Below are 23,148 nucleotides of genomic sequence, written 5' to 3'. Positions count from 1 at the left end.
TCATTCACTTGTCCTTTCCCCAGCTGATGGGCACTTCACTGCATTTTGGCTCCTTGCCACAACAAAACCTGCTGTAAATATTTTTGTTCATATGGATCTTCTCTTTCTTTGCTCTCTTGGAATATGGGCCTGGTCCACGTGATGTTTCTGGGTCAACTGTTCATCTGATAACTGTGAAGTACAGCCTCAGAGGGTTTTCAAATTTGCATTTCTTTAATTATTAATGATACAGAATATTTTTATATGTCTTGTTGCAGCATGGATTTCTTCCTTTGAAAAGTAACTGTTCATATCCTTTAACCTTTTTTTCTTTTTGGAGGGGGAAAGGTAAGGCAATTGGGGTTAAGTGACTTGCCCACGGTCACACAGCTAGCATGTCAAGTGTCTGAGGCCAAATTTGAACCCAGGTCCTCCTGACTCCAGGGCTGCTGCTCTATTCACTGCACTACCTAGCCACCCCTGTCTTTTAACAATGGACAGTGGCTGTCATTCTGATATACTTGAATCAATTCCTTCCCTATTAGGAGTGTCAGACTTCTATCAGAAAAAACATGAGTTAAATAAGTTCCCTCTTAAATTTAACTGCATCAGGGTTTTTTGTGCAAAAAAATGTTCAATTTTAGGTAATTAAAATTATTCATTTTCTCTTCCACAATCCCACCTGTCCCTTGTTTATTCACAAATGTTTGCTGTATCTAGTTGTGAAAGGTGTTTCCTGCTTCATTCCTCTAGTTTGTTTATGACGCGACTTCGTATCTAGGTCTTGTATCCATTTGAAACTTATCATGGTTTGTGATCCTGGATTTTTTTTGCCAGACTACTTTCCAGTGTTCCCAGCAGTTTTTAGCAAATGGTAGTCTCAGTCTTTATCGGGCACCATTCCCACTGTGTTCATTTGCTTCTGTAGATCACACAACTAGACTTCTCCACTGGTAAACTTCCCTGTTTTTTAACAGTACAAACAGTTTTCATCCTTTCCTTCTAATGGAGGAGACAAGTACATTAGTCAGCCAATCTCTAAGCATTTATTAAGCACCTACTCTGTTCCAGGTACCAGGCTAAACACTGGGAATACAGAGTGGCAAAGGATAGTTCCTGCCCTCAAGGAGCTTACAGTCTAATGGGAGAGACAACGTGCAAATGTGTTTAAAGCAAACTATAGTATACAGGATAAGTAGGAATTAGCAGACAGAAAGCACTGGAATTAAGAGGGCTTGGGAAAGATTTCCCATATAAGGTGGATTTTAGTTGGGAGGTGGCTGGTCAGAGGGAGAAGGGAGAGCACCAGAGAAAATGACCAGAGTTAAGAGATGGAAGGTCTTGTTCATGAAACAGCCAAGAGGCCAGTGTGAGAAACACGGCTGTGGGGCTCACAGGACTTCCCAGTAGGGTCAGGGAGTTAGCCCTGACAAGCTTCCGCTGTCCACTGCTTCCCTGGGGGCCTTAGGAAGATCCACATGATGTACCCCTTAAAATAGCAAACCCCTTCTCACTGAAAGAACTCAGAAACAGAGTGGGCAGAGGGAGGTGTTTATTATCTCCCAGCAAGGAAGCGGGTGTGGTGCTCTCCAGGAACACATCCACACAGATACAGAAGCAGGAGTGAGGGTCTACAGTTCTGTCCTTCCTGGTAGACTTGGTAACCCTCAAATCCCTGACTTTATTTCCCTACATTCCCTCTGTATATGCAGATTACATAGGCATGGTAGTGAGGATGCTTGTGACCGGGTGTGGCCTCTAAGGTCCAGCTGTTTGTTCCCTTTGGCCATTGTCATAGTTCCTGGAAGGCCATGGGCTTAGTAAAATAAGATAAATGAGCTTCCCCACAGCTATTGATTATCTTCTAATAACTTTTGTGGGAGCAAAAGAAAATGCCATAATATCCCCCTTTACACCAGTGTCCCTGGGCAGGAAAGGGGGATGGGGTGGAGGGGGGGGAGAGCTGTAAGGTGTAAGATGGCTGGGAAGGTAGGAGGAGGCAGTTTATGAAAGGCTTTGAATGCCAAGCGGAGGATTTTGGATTTGATTCTGGAGCTAATAGGGAGCTACTGTAATTTAATGAGTAGGGAAGTGACTTGACATTTAGAAAAATCATTATAGGGTGGACGGTGGACTGGAGTGGTAAGAGACTGGAGGGAGGTGGAAAATCCTTCCCACCCAAAGCTATCATAATCATTCAGGCTTAAGGTGGTGAGGGCCTGCACGCAGGTGGGGGCAGTGTTGGAAGAGTGGGGGAGCAGGTTGGAGACACCCTGCAGAGGTGAAATCGATAGGCTTTGGCAATGGCTTGGATTTGGGGCCGGGGGTGGTAAGAGATAGTGAGGATTCCAGGCTGACTCCTAGGCTGGGAGCCTGGAGCACTGGGAGGGAAGATGGTACCCTCTCTAGTAATAGGGAAGATAGGAGTGGGAAGGGTTCTAGGGGGCAAGATAATAAGTTGTGTTTTAGACATGCTGAGTTTAAAATGTCTACTGGCCTTCCAGTTTAAGAGTCTGAAAGGCATTTCAGTTGGACTTAGTGAGATTGGAGATCAGCAGAGATTGATTGGGGCAAGAAATGTAGATTTGAGAGTCATCAGCTTAGAGATGGTCATTAAATCCTTGGGTGCTGATGAAGCAGTATAGAAGGAGAAGAGAGCTCAGGACTGTGCCCTCAGGGACACCTGTGGTTAGAGACAGAGAAGGAGCCGTCAGAGGTAGGAAGAGAACCAGGGGTGAGTGGAGTGACTTGAAAGCCTAGAGAGAAGAGGGTCTCAAGGAAGAGAGGGCGACCAGTTGTGTCCAAGGCTGCCAAGAAGTCCAGGTGAGTAAAGAGTGAGAAAAGGCCTTTGGATTTGGCAGCTAAGAGCCGATGCCTCACAGGGTGCTGTGAGGATCAAAGAAGGCATGTAAAGTCAACGTTAGGCATAATTGTTTTCTCTGTCCTAAGTCTCTGTCTTGTCTGACCACTCAGGCTGGGAGCTCCCCAAAACAGGAACCAGTTGTCTCCTTCCTGTCTCCTTCCAGTGCCCCCTTCCAGGGGCATTGATCCCTTGAAATTTCTGTCTTTTTAGAGCTCTTGGGAAAAAATCTCCATTTCTCACCTTCCAAACCAATCCCTTCCTTTGGTTGTGAAGCCCTGTGGCTTGTGCCAATCTTAGAGGCGAGGAGCCATGCAGGCCTGACTTTGGCTAGGGAGGAGGGGCGTGCTTCTTCCAGCTTTATTTCTTTCCAGGTGGCAGCAGAGCTTGCCTGTCTGTCTTCCTTTCTCCTCTCCTCCTTCCCTTTGCCCTTTCCTTCTGGCTCAGCTTTTCTGTTTTAAAAGAAATCAGTGTAGCTTTTTATGTGGTGACAGATGTCCTCTAGGAGGAGAGTGGCATCTGTTACCCAGGCCTCTGAGACCTTGCCCAGGACCCACAGCCACCAGGGCCTTAGGCCCCTCCCACACATGCCCCTTACCCAGTCTGCATTGCCCCAGCCATCTCTGCCAGCTGCTTCTCATTGGACAGAAGAGCCAGCTGTGAAGCAGGGCCCTGCGCAGACACTTTAAACAGTGGTTGGTGGTGTGAGGTTTCCCCTTCCCCCTAAGCGCGGGCACTGTGGCGGGATTTTCCCTATAACCTTAGTAAGACACAAGAGCTCTTTATAATGCTTGAAATATCCATTCATCTCTCCTACCTCCTACTGATTCTCAAGGTATCTCTGCAAAAGCACAGACCTATCCTGGAGGGAAGTTACTAATATGCCTTAGAAAGCAATTCTTTTTCATTTCCTTTCCTTCAAACAAACCTGGATTCTCTTCTGAGACTAACTAATCTCCCTCTTCCTCAGTGAGGCCTAGCAGTTAAAATGCCCAGCACTTCCGCTCATGCCGTCTCAAGTTCCTCAAGCCAATTTCTTGTCCCCACCTAAGGGCTACTCATGTTTCAGTGACAGAGTTTCTGTTCAAGTCTTTTAAAAAAAAAAAAGGCCAACTGCTGCAAGCCGAGTTCTTGGTAGAATATTTATGCTCTCTAGAAAAATGAATTCTCTCCTCAGCTCCTGACCTCTGAAAATAAAATTGCTAGCCTGTACCAGCAAGTGGGTTGTTTCCTAATGTTTTAATTGAAACCTGTCTATGCATGGGTGGTGATATTGCTTTGCTTTGAAAAGACCCCTTTTTTGTTTAAAACTCTGACAAGTTCTTAATAATAAACTATTGAGCTCGTTACTGTGAGCATTGCTGAAATAGCCACACATTTTTCTGAAGCAGAGGGAAAAAAAATCTTGATACCTGTGCCTTTCTCTGGGCAGGAAAGGCAAAACTTTGGCAATTTCCACCCACAAGATGAGGCTTGGGTCTGTCAAGTCTACTCAGAAAGCATTTCTTTTCTATGCCAGCCTCTTCTATCCTTGTCCTGGGAGAACAAAGATAGACAAAATTGGTCCCTGCCCTCAGGGAGTCCAGCCTCTGATGGGGAAGGCAGCCTGCAAATGATGACGTTCAGTCAAGAAATAGACAAGATCATTTGGGGAGGGCCAGGAAAGGCCTCTTGCCATAGGTGGGGTTTTAGCTGAGACTTGAAGGAAGCACAAGAAGCCAAGAGGTGAAGGTTAGGAGGGAGAGAATAGAGGCATGGGAGAGGGAGGGAGTAAGAATTCATGGAACCCACCTTATCATCCTCAGTACACATTCGTTATGTACCTACTCTGCGCCATGAGGTGTATAAGAGACACAAAAAAAGGCAGAGACGTAGTCGGTCAGTCCCTGCCTTCAAGGAGCCCACAATCTAATGAAGGAAACAACATGGTGAGAAGGTAAGCTCCAAGGGAAGATGCAGAAGGGCTGGGGAGCCTGGGAGAGACCTCCTGCAAACGTGAGATTGATCTGAGGAAACGGCCTGGGTTAGGGTCTGTGTGACCCTGGACAAGTCACTTAATCTCCATAAACCTCAACATCTCCGTCTGTACATTAGGAGACAGATCGGAAGACCTCAGAGGTCCTTTTTGGCTCTACATCTGTGACTCAGAGATCCATTACTAAAAGGAGGTCATGCAAAAGTGTGACAGGCAAAACCAGAAACCCTCCCCACACACATGCATGCACACACACATGCGTATACACACGCATTGTGACAGGGGGAACTTCAGAGAGCTCTTTAGTATTAATTAATTGTGTTAGTTTCTTATTTTGTGTGTTTGATTATTTGTTCTTAAGTTCATGATGATTGTCCCAAAGACCTCCAAGCAGGAGGTTTTGTGGCCCTCCTGTTGAGGACTGGGGCCATGTTTCCCAGGATGATTGGACAGCCTGGGGCAGGACTCAGGTTTGTGCTGTGCTCCCCCTCCGGCTCCCCAGACCATCACATCCCCTGCCATCAGCCTTGTGTAGGCCGTTGTCACCTCCTGTCTGCTTGGCCTCTCTGCCCCAGATCTCTTCCCCCTCCAGTCTCTCATCCATCTCAGAGGCGGCTGGGTGGCACGATGGCTTCGAATCAAGCAACCTTAGTTAAAATCTAACCTCACACTCTCATTATCTGTGCAAGACACTGAGCCTGCCCCTGCCTCAGTTTCCTCAGCTGTAAGATAGGCATAATAATGGCCCCGACTCCTCGGGGTTTTAGTAGGGACCAGATGAGATGAATTTGTGAAGTGTTTGGCTCATAGTCACGCACCTTCTCCCCTCCACACCTCTTCTCCACGAGGTCTGCGATCCAGGCCTTTTCCCTAGGTCTCCCCCAAGCCTGGAGTTCTCTCTCTGTGTCCCATCCTGTGTCCTGCAGCCAGGCCTTTCCTAGTCCCTCTTCTTCTTGGCCTTGACATTCTGAGGTGATCTCCTGTGTGTATCTCGTGTGTAGCTACTTTTCTCCATGTGCTTCTCCCCCTAGAGTGGAAGCCTCTTGAAGTCAGGCACCATTTCACTTTTGTCTTTGCGTTCCTATCATTTAGCACAGAGCCTGGTACATAAGGAGGCTTTAACAAGCCTCCTTTGCTGATTCACGAGAGATGCCGAGGCATAAAGTTACAGGATCTGACTGGGAGCTTTCTGATGACAGTGCCCTCTCTGTGGCTAATTGGGGGAGGTTCTGGGTGACAGTATATAGTAGATTGCCCTGCTCCACCACTAATCATGACCCTGACTTTACTCATTCATCATTTACGAAAATATCACCTCCCTCTTCCTCCCCTACGAGGGTGTTGTAGGTATTCAAAGAAATCCCCATATGTTTTTCTGGTGTACAAGATATACTTATTTGGTTTTTGCTCTGTGACTTCCTTAAAGTGGGGGCAATGTTGACTCAAGTTCCTGGCACAGTCGAAATTAGTTTATTTGTCAGCTCTTATAGTAATTTCTGTCGATATAATAAAGTTCAAATCCCAGCTCTGAACCTTACTACCTCATTTTGCTACAATTTCCTCTGAGAATGATCTTTGTATTGGAAAAAACAGAGGGCAGAGTAGCTAAGAGGAACTGGAACCTGAGAAAAATAAGGCAATAAAAAAAAAAAGTATCTGTTTGGCCTTGGTGGATTCCAGCCACAAAGAATGGGTGAATGACATTCCAAGCTACATCGGTAGACGTGATTTCTGATACATTACCCGTGGTCTGTGAAAAGTTGTGTTAAGTACTGCCTGACTGCATGAGTATACATGTCTCAGTTCTCTAAAAAAAGGTGGGGGGCGTTGTGGAAAGGGCAGTCTATCACCTTTGGCTGATGAGCTTGACCTCCATTCCTAGGAAAAAGTTAGAGTGTAGTATGTAAAGGATGAGTAGCAATCATCTGGGTGATAGTTCTGTGGATAGAGTGCTTGGGCCTAGAGTCAGGAAGACCTGAGTTCAAATCCAGCCTCACACATTTACTAGTTATGTGACCCTGGGCAAGTCACTTAACATTTGCTTGTCTTAATCCACTGGAGTAGGAAATGGCAAACCTTTGCCAAGAAAACCCCATGGTACATATGGTCACAAAGAGTCAGATTTGATGGAACCCGAACGACTGAACAGCAGTGGATCATCTTAAAAAAGAATGCAGTGATTATAGCAAGCCAGCCTAACTCCATCAAGAATAGGCTGTGTGGTCTGACTTCTGGGGGTGGAGCCAAGAGGGCAGAGAAGCACTCAGCCAAGGTCTCCCTGTGCTCCCCCCTAAGCTACTCTAAAATGATGTCTCAAATCAAATGCTGGAGTGGCAGAACCAGTGAAAGGTCAGAGAGAGACATTCTCCCTGCCCACTACATCATAGGAGATCAGAAAGAGAGATCTGTGACACACAAGGTGAGCCAGAGCCATGTGGATGAGGCACCAGTAATGGGACTAGGGGCCGGTGACAGAAGCAACTTTGTGAGCTCTCAAGCCTGAGACGGTAAGGGGACCTGGCCACTGATCAGAAAGCAATCACAGGGAACCCTGTGCTGGCATAGGACACAAGTCCAGATGCTGTTTGGCAGCTCCATCACTTGTACCCACTTCTGGGTCAGAGATCAAGGGCAGAGAGGAGCACTTTTGATCAAGAGGAAGTAGAAGCCGGAAGGGGTGAGTAGTGTCACTTCCCATTCTAAGGGATTGCCCTTCTTGGGTAAGGGCCAGAGTGCAGACCAAGAGAGCAGCAACCACTCTTCTCCCCAAATCACAGCACCCTTGGAAGCACCACAAACTTTCAGACCCCCAGAACCGGCTTTGAAAACAGCAGTGTGAAAATGCCTGGAGCTTGAGACAGTGCTCCTCCGTACACACAGAGTTAAAATAAGGGTCTGCTGCAGAAGCTGTTTTGCTTCGTTTGAAATGAAAAAAAAAAAGGGGGGGGTAGCAATCATGATCTCAGACAAAGCAAAAGCAAAAAATAGACCTAATTAAAAGGTATAAGCAGGGAAATGACATTTTGCTAAAAGGTACTGTGGACAGTAAAGTAATATCAATGCTAAACATCCATGCACCAAATGGCAGAGCATCCAAATTCTTAAAAGAAAAGTTAGATAAATTACAGGAGGAAGTAGACAATAGAACTGTGCTCGTGGGGGCCTCAACTTTCCACTCTCAAAATTAGATAAACCTAGCTATAAAATAAATAAGAAAGAAGTCAAGATGATGGATAGAATCTTAGAAAAGTTAGGAATGTTAGACCTCTAGAGAAAACTGAATAGGAATAAAAAGGAATATACCTTTTTCTCAGCTGTACATGGCACCTTCGCAGAATTGACCATATATTAGGGCATAAAAACGCAACTTAAAAAAAGCAACCTAGAAAAAGAACAAAATAAAAATATCTATTTAAAAACTAAATGTAAATCTTGAAAATCAGAGGAGAGATAAATAAAATTGAAAGTTAAAAAGGGGGGGGGGTGGCACAGTGAATAGAGTACCAGCCCTGGAGTCAGGAGGACTTGAGTTCAAATATGACCTCAGACATTTAACACTTAATATCCGTGTGACCTTAGGCAAGTCATTTAACACCAATTGCCCTGCCTTCTCCCTCCAAAATAAAAAGCAAAAAGTTAAAAAAAAATTTTTTAACTAATAGATAAAATTAAGAGCCGGTTTTATGATAAATAAATAAATATATGAATGAATGAATGAATGAGATAAGTAATTGGTTAATTTAATTTTTTTAAAAAGAAGAAAACTGGGGCGGCCAGATGGCTCAACGAGTAAGAGCACCAGCCCCAGAGTTGGGATGACCTGGGATTGAATCTGGGCTCAGACACTTAGCACCACACCCAGAAATAACTGGGCATGTAACCTTGAGCAAGTTACTTAACCCCAATTGCGAAGAAGAAGAAAGAAAAGGAGGAGGAGAAGAAGAAGAAAGAAGGAGAAGAAAAAGAAGACCACCTAATTACTAATATCAAAAATGAAGAGTGAATATACCACCAATGAAGATGAAATCAAAGCAATTATTAAGAGTTATTTTGTCCAGTTATATGCCAGTAAAACTGACAGCACTAAGTGAAATGGATGAATATTTATAAAAATATAAACTGATCAACAGAAGAGAAAACAGAATGCTTAAATAAATATATCTTAGAATAAGAAATTGAACAAATCATCAGTGAGCTCCCTAAGAAAACCTCCCTGAACCAGATCAATTTGCAACTTAATTCTACCAAACATTTAAGGAATAACGTGTAAAGAATGTAACCTCCTTGAAGGCAGGGATTGTTTGTTTTTATTTTTATATCCCCAGTACCTGGCACATAAATACAGGCTTAATACATGCATGCATACATATATACATGCATACATACAGATAGATTGATTGATACAGGTATTATTTCTTTGTTCATTAGTTCAAAACATCTTTTTTAAAAAAGCCTTTGACAAAATACAATACTCATTCCTATTAAAAACACTAGAAAGCAAAGGAATCAATAGAGCCTTTCTTAAAATGATAAGTTGTATCTATCTAAAGCCAAGAGCATGTGTTGTATGTAATGGGAATGAACTTGGTACTTTCCCCTCTCAGATAAGGGGAGAAGCAAGAATGTCCGTTATCTGCACTGTTATTCATCATTGCACTAGAAATTCTAGCTATAGCAATCAGATAAGAAAAATAAACTAAAGGAATGAAAATAGGCAGTAAAGAAACAAAACCATCACCTTGTAGGATGATATGATGGTAACTTAGAGAGCCCTAGAGAATCAACTAAAAAGCTACTTGAAACATTTAAAAGTTTCAGCAAAGTTGCAAGGTATAAAATAAACCCTCACAAATCATCAATATTTACACATACTACTAACAAAATTCAGCAGGAAGAGATGGAGAAATTCTGTGTAAAATAACATAGATTTAGATTGCAAACAATTAGAATGTGAGGTCTTGAAGGGCAGGGACCATCTTTTGGATTTTTGTTTTGTTTTTTAATTTGTATCCTTGGTGCTTAGTATGGTGTCTAGTCCATAGAAGGCCCTTAATAAATGTTTTTCACATAATATATCTCTGTGAAGGGCCTTGATTTTTTTATCAGTAAGATATGATGTAAGGTTCTTAGCTGAGAAGGTAGGGGAGGGGAGCCATGAGAAGTTTGAGGGAGGGTCAGAAAGTCTGGGAGAGCCATTGTCAGGAGGGTGATGCTGAGTCACTGAGAGGTATAAAGGGATTTCCTTGTCATAGAGAGGGCCCAGTTGAGATTATGTAACGTCAGTTTGTAGTTTCATGATTTTCTCTAGCTTTATTCAGCAGTAGGTATATAGGAACAAAGGTGGTAAATGGCATGGGTTTTCCAAGGATGAGATTGGCCAGGTAAGATGGGTGATATGGTAAGAAGGCAGAGTAGCTAGAGAGAGAAAAAATGTGAGAAGAAGCAGTGTAGAGTTGACCTGGTTATCCAAGGTGTCAAGACGGTGAAAGGCTGCTGCCAGAATGATAGTCTGGGAGTGAATGGAGGGATTAGAGGTCTCCTTGTGAACAGAGGGCAGGGCTTGGGAATTCTAGGTCCAGGGGAGAAAGCTATAGACTGATCAGATAAGGGCATTTCTGTGTTTGTGAAGGGAAAGATCCTGGGGCTGACCATCATTAGCATGGAGGAGCAGATTATAGGAAATGAGTAGGATGAAGAACTGTGAGGTCAGTGGTGTTTGAAGCAGGGTCACTGTGTAGGTTGAAGGCCCCGAGAAGGATTGTGAGCCAGGCACTGAAGTCCTTGAAGAAAGAAGGGGAATTGCCTGGATATCTCTAGAACTGCCAGGATTCTGACTGGGTGGTGGATAAGGAGTAAACTTCAAAGAAGGGAGAGACAGTGAGGAGGAAGGCGTGTTCCATTTCCCCCATGTCCACTGGTGAATTGGGGGAGTGGTGACTGGAAGGGCTCCAGTGACAGAAAGGAAGGCCAGCTCAGTGAGAGCCAGAAGGTTGAAGGAGTGAAAAAGGAAAAGATTGAAGATGAAAGCAACTTTGTTGCCCAAAAAAGCAGACATTCCTGAGAACACAATATAAGGGGTGGGTAACCTTAGAGCAAGATGTTAAGGGGAGTGAGCACAAGGAACTGGACAGTGGGGGCTGGGAAATGGGATTTGAATGATGACTGCAGAGATAGGGAAGATATGATGGGGAGGGAGAGTTTATTAATCACTGAGGAAAGAAGTTAGATGTTCACATTCCCATGGCCTCTGGGCGCTGTCCAGTTCAGGCTAGAAGAAGACCTGTGTTACTCCCTATCCTCCCAGGCAGGAGATTAGGGAGACTTGATGGAATGACCTTTCTCCATTTCCCAAGGGAAGCTAGAGACCAGGCAGAAGACCTTGTGTCCAGTGTCTTTGTCACAGACTGGAGACTGTTCCCATACATCAGGCACTAAGTGGACATTGAAGTAGAAGGCTGTGTGTGTGTCAAAGCTTCCTCCCCCTTAGAGTGAGCCCACAGAGGAATGGCCTGAAGAGGTTGTCCTTATTATCCTCTGGGCTCTGGGGTCTCTGTGATACCTGTGCGACCATTCTTACTCTGCAGGATGAGTGCTGCCTTCTCAGGCCTCTCTTAGCTCCAAATCCTACTACCTTAAGCCCTTCAGCTTCTTGATGCTTCCTAATTTGTATCTGTGGGTGGGGGTGCCACTGCTGGTAATGGTGGTGCTGGTGGTGGTGGGCGAGTCACTTTTCAGTCCCGTCCAGTTCTTCGTGACCTCATTTGGGGTTTTCTTGGCAAAGATACTGGAGTGGTTTGCCATTTCCTTCCAGCTGATTGAGTAGCTCCTCTTAAAAATTAAAAAACTACATCTATCTTTGTTTAGAAAATCCAGATCTCAGAGGCCTGTGATTTTACACAGAGGTAAAGATAGGGCTGTGAAATTCACTAATAATCCATAAACCTCATTTAAATAATGTGCTTGCCTTCTCCACCCATCTTTCTATGAGCATCGCTGACAGTGTAATTAGTAGCAGCAGGTAACGAGTTTGCGTTTGACCGTTACGCTGGGTAGTGCGGCCAGGGTTTGAACGTCTTTTCCCATAGTCTCACCTTAGCTACAGAGGGAGTGACTTGTTCCGGCCCTTCGTGCAGTACACACGTACCCCTTCTCCTCAGAGTCTTTCCCCTGCCTCCATATTCATCTTCTCTTCCTCTGCTGTGGCCATTCGTCCTCTGACCAAGAGAGCTTTGCCCAGGATCTCTGGGGCCCCATCAGTTCTGCTCCTTAATGAGCTGGAGGAGCCCCTGTGAAGTGATGCAAGGAACCGGCTCTCCCTGGAGCCATGCTTCGTTGTCTGGTGCCCCAGGCCCTCCCCTGCCGCTCCTGGGAGCCCGATGCCAGGAAACCATTCAGCTAATGCACCAACACCACCTCTTATTTGTCTCAGTCCCATGAAGATGCATGTGACCTGACATGATCTTGGCATGTAAACAAGTGCTTGGCGGATTTTCAGTTCCTGGGCTGTGGCTTTTCTTCCTAACCTGACTCGAACATTTAAGGCAGACAGATGGAATAAACAGAGGTGGACATCATGCACCCAGTGGAAAGAGCCCTGGCCTGGGAATCAGCAGATGGGGATTCGGATTCTGATTTGGTCTTCCTAGCTTTGTGGCTGGACCAGTCACTGCCCCTCTCCCCACTACAGCCCTCTATAAAGTGGGGATGATGATGCAGCTGTCTGCCAGGTATGAGGAGAGTCCTCAGGGTCCTCATCACCATGACAGTCTGCAACAAAGAAGGTGGCAGTGTGGCCAGTCACTCAGTGAGCATTTATTAAGTGCCTAATGTGTGCCAGCCATTGGGCTGAGCTCCAGGGATGTGAAGCGGTCCCTACTGTTCAGGAGCTCGTAGTCTAATGGGAGAGAGAGAACAAGGACATGTGTAAACACATCCAGAAAAAATGAGAATAAATACAAACTGGTGAACTGTAAGGTAATTTAAAGCAGCTGAGGGCATCAGCAAAGTCTGCACCTAGAAGGTGGGGCTCAAACAGAAACTTCTGGGAATAGAGGGATTCTTTGAGGCAGAGGTGGGGGGAGGGGGCCTCTTCAGGCTTGGGGATTGTTATTTGTCCTGCCTTCTCAAAGAGGACCATGACTTCAGGAAAGTGATGCTATGGCTTGCGGATGAATTGAGTTTAAATGAGGCAGGGCTGTGCAAAGCCAACAACCTCACTTCCTCCTCTAGAACCATCTAGGTCCAGTGACAAGATATAAATCCCGACTAGTGGAGATGGCCTTGGGAGACCTTAGCCTTTTTAAGTGAATGTCTTTCCCAGGTCTCAGTCTGTCTGAGGCAACACCCATTCAGTGACTGAGGCTAGGTAAAAAACAAGACAAAAAATGGCCTCTTTTACCTGCTCAAAAAGAAAGGTACATTAGCTGAATAGTTTTCTGGGAGGGAACGACCCTCAGAGTTTCTGGCTAGAACAGAAACAATTACTATTTACACTCGCTGGCTTTGGGAAGGACTGGTCCAAAGGCCTGGAGATGGGAGGTGGAGCAGTCTGTGTGAGGGACAGAGGGATGGTTTGGGATCCTAGAGTGCGCGGGCAGTGGGGGTGGTGCTGTAGACATGGACCATAGCATACAATGCGATACTTTTTCAATGCTTTGGTTTTATTGAGCTGGTTTTGTTTCTGTTTTTCCTCTTTCTTATATGTTATAAGAACTGATTTTCTGGAAGGGAGAAGAGATATGCATTGGGAAATGTGGGTGAAATGAAATGAAAGATAGAAATGAAAGTATGTTTGTCACAGATCTGTGAGCTGGGTTTTAGCCCACCACTATGGTACAGCCTTCCCAGCCTGGTGGATGGACAGCCTCTTATTGTAGTCTTTCTCTCTCGTATTGGAGACTTTGGGCTACTTCAGCTGCAGAACCTTATTGCCAACTTGTTGAAGTTTCTTAAGATGCTTTTTATCAGAATGATGCAGAAAGTTACAAAAAGGAAAGTAGTGCTCCAGGAGCTCAGGGAGTAGAAGATGATCAAATGTCAGAGACCTGCCCCTCGGCTTCACGCACCGCACTCGGTGTTTACAACCCTTAGGAGACGATGAAGAAAAGGAAAAGTTGTGTTTTGTGGGGCATGTGTGTCATGCTCCTCCATCCCCATTCCAGTTTGGACACTTCTCTGAAGTGTGGGCTGTGCTGAGGGGTCACAAGCGTCACAGGACCCGTCGGGGTGGAAAAACTCTGAATAAAGAGCTCGTGATGAGCTGTGCATCTGTCATCGTGGGACCAGCCCAGCTCATTTTGCCCGTCATGATTGCTAGAACTAGTTTTACCTTCTCCAGAGAGAAACCTACAGTGCTTCCCTGCAGGGGAGGTCTGATGTCAGGCCCATTAGAGTGAGTCATTCACGCAGATTTATCTCATTTATGGAGCTCTCCTGGTGATCATCTCTACTTCATAGAATAATAGTGACGATGATGGTGACAATCTGCATGACGTGATTTCCAGCCGATGCCTGAGTCACGGGGATTTGTTTATAGAAGAGGAGGAGTTTGTGATGGCAGCTTAGCACATGGTCATCCCCACCAGACTTTAGAGCTAGCTTATCCTGGAGGAGTCTGGCTTTAGTGACCTGTGCAGATTGTGTGAGGAAATGGTAGAAACCTCAACATACTGCAGGCTGCAAAGACAGAACCCCTGCGTAAGGCCTCGGGAGACAAGATCGGTGTCCTGGACCGTGCGGGCTGCAAAGACAGAACCCCTGTGGTAAGCCTCGGGAGATGCGATGGGGGGTCCCTGATCCGTCGGTTATCGCTGTGGTCACTCCGCAGAACATGCTCAGACTTAGGCCTGCGGCAGGCATCGCCAGCTTCCCACACGCACACTCTCACACCCTTCTTGTGCTGGGAATGCCGCGTGTGCCTGCCCCCAGCTCCCTGCAGACTTGCCCTGCCACCATCCCCTCTGGTGTCATTGGGAGGTTCCTGAGGGCAGTTCCCTCTTCAATGCTTAGCATGGTGCCCGCCACATTTTGGGCGCTAAATCAATGCTTTTTCCTTCAGTCCATCATTTTGCTAATTCACTCATTTTCACTGTGTCTGGCCTGAAAAAAGGCAGATCTTCATACTACATATATAGACCCCAGAGTATCCTTGCGAGGGCAGCGACATGCTGCCCTGGGCCCAGAGCATCAGCCAGCACCAAGCTTGCCCGTGATCACCCTGACGTAGCCTTGCTCTGTGACGACTGAAGACCGTTTTCAGTAAACATCCCCGCACCGATCACTCGTTCTCTTCATGCTCCGCGGAATGAAAAGGTCTGAGGCGCAGACACTAGCAGGAGAGATCGGAATCCAGGACGTAGCCTCCCCGTGTTCTGTCCATAGCTGGATCTGTGCAGAGGCCACAGAGCGTGTGCCTTAGATCTTCTCACTTTTACTTAATTTCTTTACCAAGTTATTTCATCCATTCATGTCCACAGAAGATTCCATGTAAAAAGAATAATTACAAGATAAGGATGACTTGTCTCAGGATCACTCCGATCTGAACACCATCCAGAAGATGAGAAAAATGAGGTAACAATGCACCATAATAATACACAGTGGTGAGGTGAACCACATTCTTTAGAAGATGGTGGCAGCCGTCCCTCACCAGCGAGAGGACCCACACTCAGAAGCGTCCCTGCCCTGTCCCAGCCACCCCAGCTGCCATGCCCCTGGAGGCCAGGAGCGCCTGTGGGGATAGTGGAGGAGAGCAGAGTTCTCTGGCACTGAGCCGTGTCCTTACTGCAGGATCCCCCTGCTGTTCTCTCAGTATCTCGCACCTAATGCATTTATGTGCCATAGATTGTGCTGAACACAGTAGGCCCTTCACGAGCATTTGTTGTGTAGAGCTGTTTAGATGTAGAGCTATCATCCAAAACGCCATTCCTCTTGCCCTCTCCGCCTTTCTGGTTAGAATTCCTAACATCTCCCTTCTCAGCTGTGAGCACTATAAGAGACTGGAGTTGCTATCTCTCACTCCTTTCATTGGAGATCTAATTTGGAAGAGAGTCGGCCCCTCTCCCAGCCCTGGGTGGCCTTGGTGAGTATGCCTTGCAAAGCCATTACTTTTTTGGCTTGGCCACAAGGCCTGGCTGAGGACTCTGCAGCCAGCCACACTCTCATTCCCTCTGTTTGCTGTTGATTGTCTGCTCTAGGGAGAGACTGTAGGTGGCTTTCTCCATCTTGCTATTAGCCTAGGAGTGGAAAAAGTTTAGCTGGGGAGCTGATGGCTGAGGTCATAGCAAGGTTCTGCTTGTTTGAAGAAAATCAAACTGAAACCTGATTCAGGGGATTAAAGTTGGAGGAGAAGAGCTTTGTTCTTTAGAAAGAACAATCTCATTTCCTGATTTGTAATCCCCAAAAGCCTCCGTAAGTTTGCTTTTGGAAATAAACCAGCGCTCCTAGTGGGACCACATATGAGACATACAAATGAGGGCTGCTAATTCTGCCTGCCAGCTCTGGAGAGGTCTCCTTGTCCAGTGACATGTAAACCAAGGACTGTGGGTCCTGGGCCTCAGACTTGACAGCAGCATCGCTCCGGCGCAGTGCGGCGTGAGCCTGGTGTTCCTTCCTGGAAGGGCCGGATGCTGGTACCCATAGTCACACCGCTGCTGTTTGATGGGATGTGTCCCTGGGTTCTCATTCTTTGCTTCAGTGAAAGCCCTGTGGGCCAGCTTGGTTTGTCTCTGGCTGTTCCTAACTTGGGACCTCTTTGTAGCTGACCCCTTCACTGCTTTATGCAGCCTGTCCCTAGGTCCCTCTCCTAGTTCTGCCCACCCTGCAGCTGCTCTTTCACCAAGCAGGAGCAGCCCTGGTCTAGATGTGTGCAGTCCAGCCCTGCTGAGGCAGAGCCAGCAGAGCTGAAATGCCTCCTGTTTTCTCTGTGAGGGGACTTACTTGCCATCAGTCGTGTGAAATGGGCATGAGCTGACATCTGAAAGGCTCATGAGAGATGGTACATGTAGCTGGGCCCAAAGCTTTGGGCATAGTGAGGAGGCCATCTTGGACAAGGATGTGTTAGCCTCCTTCCCATCCAACCTCTTGTTCTCTGACTGCTTTCTCTGTTCCTGGCTTGGTAAGTCACTGGTATTGCATGAAGAGAGGAGTGCTGGTGGAAGCAGATGGCGTCAGGAAGACCTGACTAATGGACATGCGACTGGGGGCCTTCCTCTTCTCATCTGCTCCATGGGTACAGTGCTTAGGGCTCATGGTTGTTGTGAAGCTCCAGTGTGATGCTAAGACCCTTGGCCAACATTTGACCAAAACTTGGATGAAGTGCTGTCAGAAGATGAGCTCATGTTTAAGAAGAAGAAACCAGTGACTTCACATAAAGACATTTTTCCTAATAATTAGACTTGTCTGAAAACAGCAGAAGGCAGCTGCATGATGTAGAGAGAGTACTCAGTGGGGATGAGCTTTGGTTCTTCCTGCATCAGCAGATGCTAACGCAGACCCTTTCTACCTGAGATTCTGTGAGGCGGGGAATTCATCTCAGTCAGGCAGTATTTAACCATTCTCTGCTATAAGCCAAGCACTGTGTGTGGTGCTGAGGCTGTGGAGGCCAGAGCCAGAGTCCATACCCTTGGGAAGCTCGCAGTCTGAGGAAGACAGCATGTGCCAGTGTCAGTCTGTACAAAGAACCCAGTGAGCGTTTATCAAGTGCTTATGAGCCAGTAATCATGCGTGGAATGCTGCCGCAGTGGGCCACATGCTGCGCTAATGTTGGGGACCCCAAAGCCACCGTCCAGGCCTGCCTCCCATCGCCTTCCTTTACTTGATCGTTTTGTCGTCCCTCTTCTCTGTTCGCCAAGCTTGATGCTTCTCCCACTGATCTGCCCTGAGCTTCCTCTGTCCCCTGACTAGATGGCTCTCTTCTTAATGGACAGCCTTGCTCCCAGCAAGGCCCCATCTGACTGCTTCATATTCTCTAGCCTAAGCCCTTCAGCCACTGTAGTTGCTTAACTGATGACTGACTAATACAGTGAGCACAAGATCCGAGAGAGAAAATTTTATCCACGTTAGTCTGGGTACCTTTGTCATATAGTTCTTGGTATCTGCAGCCCTAGCACAGTGCCTAACAATAGAGATTTAATTAAATTTTAGTTGAATGAGTAAATGAATGAGCTAAGCTTATACTAGGCAACTGTACAGGATGTAAAAGTAAAATCAGCTGGACCACTCATCTTCAAGGAATTTACATAAAAAGCTGAAAATGGAGGGGAGAAAAGGGGAGGAAAACAGAGTCAGGAGATTCAGAGCACAGCCTGCAAGGAATGAAGTCATGGCTAGTCTGGGCATCCTGTTGGGTAGACTGGCACATGGGAACAAGATTATACAATCAAGACTGCACAGAGTCCGACAATATAAAGTGATGAAAGTGTGTGTGTGTGTGTGTGTGTGTGTGTGTGTGTGTGTGTGTGTGTAATGAGAGGGTTTTGTGTGTGAGTTGTGAACTGAAGATTAATCACAAGAGGTATGACAAGATGCCATTTCATAGCTGAAAGGCCTCATAGTTTCAGGGACTTAGGCTAGAGGTGAGTTAACTATGGGCCATAACAACCAAGAAGGCTCATGTGATCTTAGAATGCATTCAGAGAAGGCCAGTGTCTAGATGGAGATCCATTCTTTTCCCTCTTCAGACCATATTTACATTATCTAGGTGCCTCATCTTAGGGATGATATTGGCAGCATGGATTGCACCCAGAGGAGAGAAACTGTAATGTAATGCCAAGCAAAGGCAACTTCCCAAAGTTCAAAATTCCAGCATGGGTGCTCTCCATTTTATTCAGTGAAAAATTAAGAACAGAGAAGATCAAAATATGATATCATTCAAAATACAGCATTTACTAAGTGTGATTAAATAATCTCCAAGTACTACCCCACCCCAGGACCTTACATTCATTCAATCAATTACAAAGTCCCTGTTCTAAATACTACTCCACCCCTAGGCTGTACCTTCGTTTAGTCCATCACAAAGCCCCTCTTCTCAAATGGAGATTAGTTTCCAATCATAAGTAAAGTACATTCATTTGTTCAATCATAGAACACAAAAAGGTCAAAAGTTCCCCACCCCTGGATCACAATTGAATCTATCCCAAGAGTTACAACAAGTTTAAGCACAGCACTTAATACCCAAATGGAGGTCTTTTCTTCATCTTGACACAGGCAAGTTCTCAGCAATCTTTGTTCCTGGGGAGACAAAGCTTAGCAAGGCCACAAGATACATTGCCAGTCTCTTCATTAATTCATCCTCTGTCTGCAGAACAGTCCTAGAACCCCTGAAAACATTAGCAAAGCCCTCTCCCAGGATTTCTGTAAACATACAACAAGAAAATCCTTCTTCAGGGCTTCTGAACCAACAGAAAGGTTCCCAGACCCCTGCAACAACAGCACTGTCCTTCACCAGTGGACAGTATTCACTCTCTGTCTGCAGGACAGTCTCAGGAGCTCTTAACCAACAGCCAGGTTCCAGAACTTCTTCAACAACAGGACTGTCTTTCACCAGTGGACAAATCTGGCAAAACAACATCAAAACAGACAGACAAAGTACCAGCAAAACAGCCATGTCTCCTCAGTCCTTGGCAGCTCTGGGGGCAGGTCTCAAAAGTCCAGGGCAATTCAAAGCGGCCCTCAGCAATCCTCTCAGTCTCTCTCTGCCTCCACGAGGGTGCTGCTTCCAAAAAGTTCTTCTGCCTCTCTCTTGTGTCTCTCCAAATCTACAGTAACCAGCTCCTCCCAGTTCAGGACTCTCTTTTCACCTCAACAAGTCCATCCCACAAGTGGGATTAACAAGCTCTGGGTTTTAACACAATCAAACCAAAAACCAAGCCAATACAGGGAAATCTTTAAATGCCATTACTATTACAGAAACCAAAAGCCAAGTGTGCATCCCTTGATGTAACTGGTAGTGTTTAGCCTGGAAAATGCTAAAAGCATCATGTAGAAGAGAAATTTGACTCATTCTGGCTGACCCTGAGTGGCATAATTAGGAGGAATGGGTAGAAGCTGTAGAGAGACAGATTTCTTCTTATTGTTAGGGGAAAATTCTTCTTAGCAATTATAGCTGTCCAAGAGTAAGATGGGGCACCTCAAAAGTTAGTAAGCCTTCCAGTCATTAAGAGTTCTTAGCAGCAAGGCTGGATGGCCAGTTGTTGTAGGCAAGGGCTGGGGGTGGGGGGAACTGTAGAGATGAGTCTAACTCATATATAAGTCAGCCTGGATCTTCTTTGAGATTCTTCGTCCAAGTTCTGTGATTCTACTTTAAAGTCACATCTCTTGTGGTTCAATGGTACCTTGAGTAACAAAGGAGAAAATCAGAATGGAAGACTACATTCTGAGAGCCTGAAGATGGCTTCATGGATTCATAGATTTTGAGTTAGAAGTCCCCCATTCCAGCCCTTTCATTATACTGATGAGGAAACAAGGCAAGGGAGGTTAAAGAATTCAGCCCACACAGAGCTGCTGCTGAGCCCATGGAAGGCTCCTTATAAATGGCATCATCTTCAAGCTCTCAGGGGATTTTATATGCATTCCTTTGGACAAGGATTCGAGCTCAGTCTCAGGAGCAGAACGGTGCTAGCTACCCATAGAAGGGCTCATCCACCCCATTATGTAGGCAACTAGATGACAGATGCTTTGGGTACAGAAACCCACAAAGCAAAGAACATTGCAGAATATCCCCCAGGCCTTCTGCCTTTGTAGTCATAGGGAAATCATGGAAGAAAAAGATGGGTTGAGTGTGCTGAGAAGTTTTAGACAGTCTGGAATTTCTTTTTAAGTTTTAGAACATCTAGAGTCTTAGACAATCTAGAAAACTAAGCTAATTGTCTGTACTTAAAATCAGTACCAATCCAGTGATGTACTTTTGGAGGAATTAAATCCCCACAACATTGGCAGTCTCATTCCAGAGTAAGTGAGGAGCATTAGCGTCCAAGAGAGGCATGACCAGAAAGGGACATGGGCAAATCCTGTATCAAGAGGGAAGACTGGTATGTCGGTGGAGAAACTTTATGCCGCTTGGGGGTGCCGTGTAATGTTTAGAGGCCAAGAGGAAAGCAGCTGACACATTGAACAGAGCCTCAGAAAAGATAGATAGACAAAAATAACACTGGAGAGAACATTCACCTTGATGAGATTATGAACCCACTGAATGATATATACCTCTTCGCTCTGTATGTGAAAGGTCTTCATGAAGCCCTCGTGCCATTTTCAAGCTCGAACAATTGTAAGGGATCATAGAACTTGTCTGTAAGTGGTGTTACAAGTGCTAGATTTGAATGGTGTCTTCCTGAGGGTAGTTTACCTTCTTATCTATAATAGATATTTTTCTTTAATCATAGAAGCTAGAATAAGAATGTTGGATACAATTTACTTTACCCATTTACTTTTAAGTGGTTTCTTTCTACCTGAAACAAATGATTGAAGTGTAAACATGTATATGGACTTTATGAAGACACTGCATATGTAAGATGCCCCCAGATCAAAAGCATTTTATAGAGTGGATATTATTGTCATTGGCTTCCATAACTGCTTGAATGTGATCATTTGAGTAAATCCAGCCACCAACACAGATTGTAGTACTTGATTGGATCTTGCTAATTTAATTTTTTTAAAAAACACATGATAGTAAATCCCTACAAACTGATTCTGAAATTCAGGTGTAGACCAGAGCTTAGCTGAGTATAAAACGTTCTCCTATCATGTTTTGCATTGAATTATTCCTAAACTTTTCTCAGGACAAACATTGAGTCAGTGGTAAATGCCTTTTACATCTCTGCTTCAGCATACTGTGAAGATAGAGTTGTCATCTTGCCCCTTGATTTTGCTGCTGTTTGTGGGCCTAAACAAGACCTTTTGATTTCATATGTAACAGGACTTGGGCAATAAAACTTGACATTCTTCTCCGAGGCTTGTATCTGTCCCCACAGCCCCGTGTAGTTATCTTCTTGTTAACGACTTCCAAGCCAGAGCCGTAAACCAAGCATGTACCCAAGGCGCTCCTGTAAATGGCAGCTTGTCTTTACGTGGTCTCTTTGCATTGAAACCAGTTTGGAGCAGAAGGAAGAGAAGAGAAAATTTCAGGGAGGGGCTCTAACATAGGGGGTACAGAAAGCTCAAAATTTGCAGATGTTCTCTTTGCTTTTGGGGGAAGGGTATTCCAGTAGACCTTTTCATATCTACAAGTGGTCCCATGCTGAAAAATTGAGTGCAGAATTGGGATAGTTGTTGCTGTGTGTGTGTGTGCATGCTATGTGTGTGTGTGTGTGTGTGTGTGTGCACACGCTATGTGTATGTGCGCACATGCTGGCAATCACACACCCGTGAGATAATACAGATAATCAGTGAGGGCATAATTAATGATATGGTAGGGAATATTTTTTGATGAATGCTTGGGGAATGAGGTGACAGGCGTGAAATTAGAAAATTCCTTGAGCGACCTAAAATATAAATAGCTTTTGGAACTGAAAAGAGTTTCACAGCTGAAGATTTGATTGTGTTGAGAGGAAAAACTTCTTTTTCTTCTCCCCCTCCCTTCTCCTTTGCAAGTTGTTTGTCCATTCACCAAACAAATACTCTGAAGCCCAGCGCGGCTCATGGGAATAACGCTCAGGTCGACTCAGTACAGTCTCCTTGCTGTCAGGACGCTGGAATTAATGGTGTTTTGATGACACGAATTTTGAAGGGCAAACAAAGAAGTTGAAGGGCGAGAGGCATGGCTCCTTAGACGCTCAGGCCTCCTCTCCCCCAGCCTCTCTTGTCTTCCCCGTCATCCGTCTGCCAATCTCCCTGTCCATGGTTAGTTAAAGGCGCTTTTCATCCTCTTTTCTTTCCCACAGAGTTTGCCAGATCCGGCCCGGTGCCTGGGTTCCAGGAGGACACGCTGCAGTTGGCCTTCATCGACTTGAGACAAGTAAGTCTTTGTGTTTTTGTTTTTTGTTTTTCTTTTAAGATGTGTGACTGAAGACCATCAGGTCTTAAGGAAAAGGGGAGGGGAGGGGGGGATTGGTGTTGGCGATTCACGCTGGAGACCTAAGGTTTTTTCCCTGTGTTTGAGGCCACCCCTTTTATTTAGCTATCTGGGGTCCTTTGCTATGGTGGAGGTGAATGGCAGGGGTGGAGGGGGAGGCAGAGAGTGGGAGGAGAGACCCAGAGGGGAGAGGGACTCAAGTGACCCCCAAGCACTGGGCCCCATTGTGCCAGAGTTAGCTTCTGCAGACACAGCAGAAAGATAACGCCAAAGCCCTGCAAGCTGACACTGAGCAGGTGTTGTTAACAGTGAAGGCAGTGATGCAGAGAC

At 45.6% G+C, this 23,148-nt stretch overlaps 1 protein-coding gene across 3 annotated transcripts in view; it reads left to right on the top strand.

Annotated features, from left to right (window-relative positions):
• Positions 1 to 23,148, top strand: part of EXOC6B (exocyst complex component 6B) — a 624,130-nt gene that overhangs the window by 433,707 nt on the left and 167,275 nt on the right. For all 3 annotated transcript variants that reach the window (XM_069066557.1, XM_069066565.1, XM_069066574.1), the window contains exon 20: positions 22,688 to 22,761. In XM_069066557.1, coding sequence (XP_068922658.1) covers positions 22,688 to 22,761 — 74 coding nt within the window. The remainder of the gene's footprint in view (positions 1 to 22,687; positions 22,762 to 23,148) is intronic.

Source organism: Petaurus breviceps, unplaced genomic scaffold (assembly GCF_028583685.1).
Source record: "Petaurus breviceps papuanus isolate PSGF00001 unplaced genomic scaffold, PetGlider_PUasm1.0 139, whole genome shotgun sequence".
NCBI classification, from domain to species: domain Eukaryota; kingdom Metazoa; phylum Chordata; class Mammalia; order Diprotodontia; family Petauridae; genus Petaurus; species Petaurus breviceps.
Note: the sequence above shows the minus strand (reverse complement) of the source record. Positions and strands in the feature narration are given on the sequence as shown.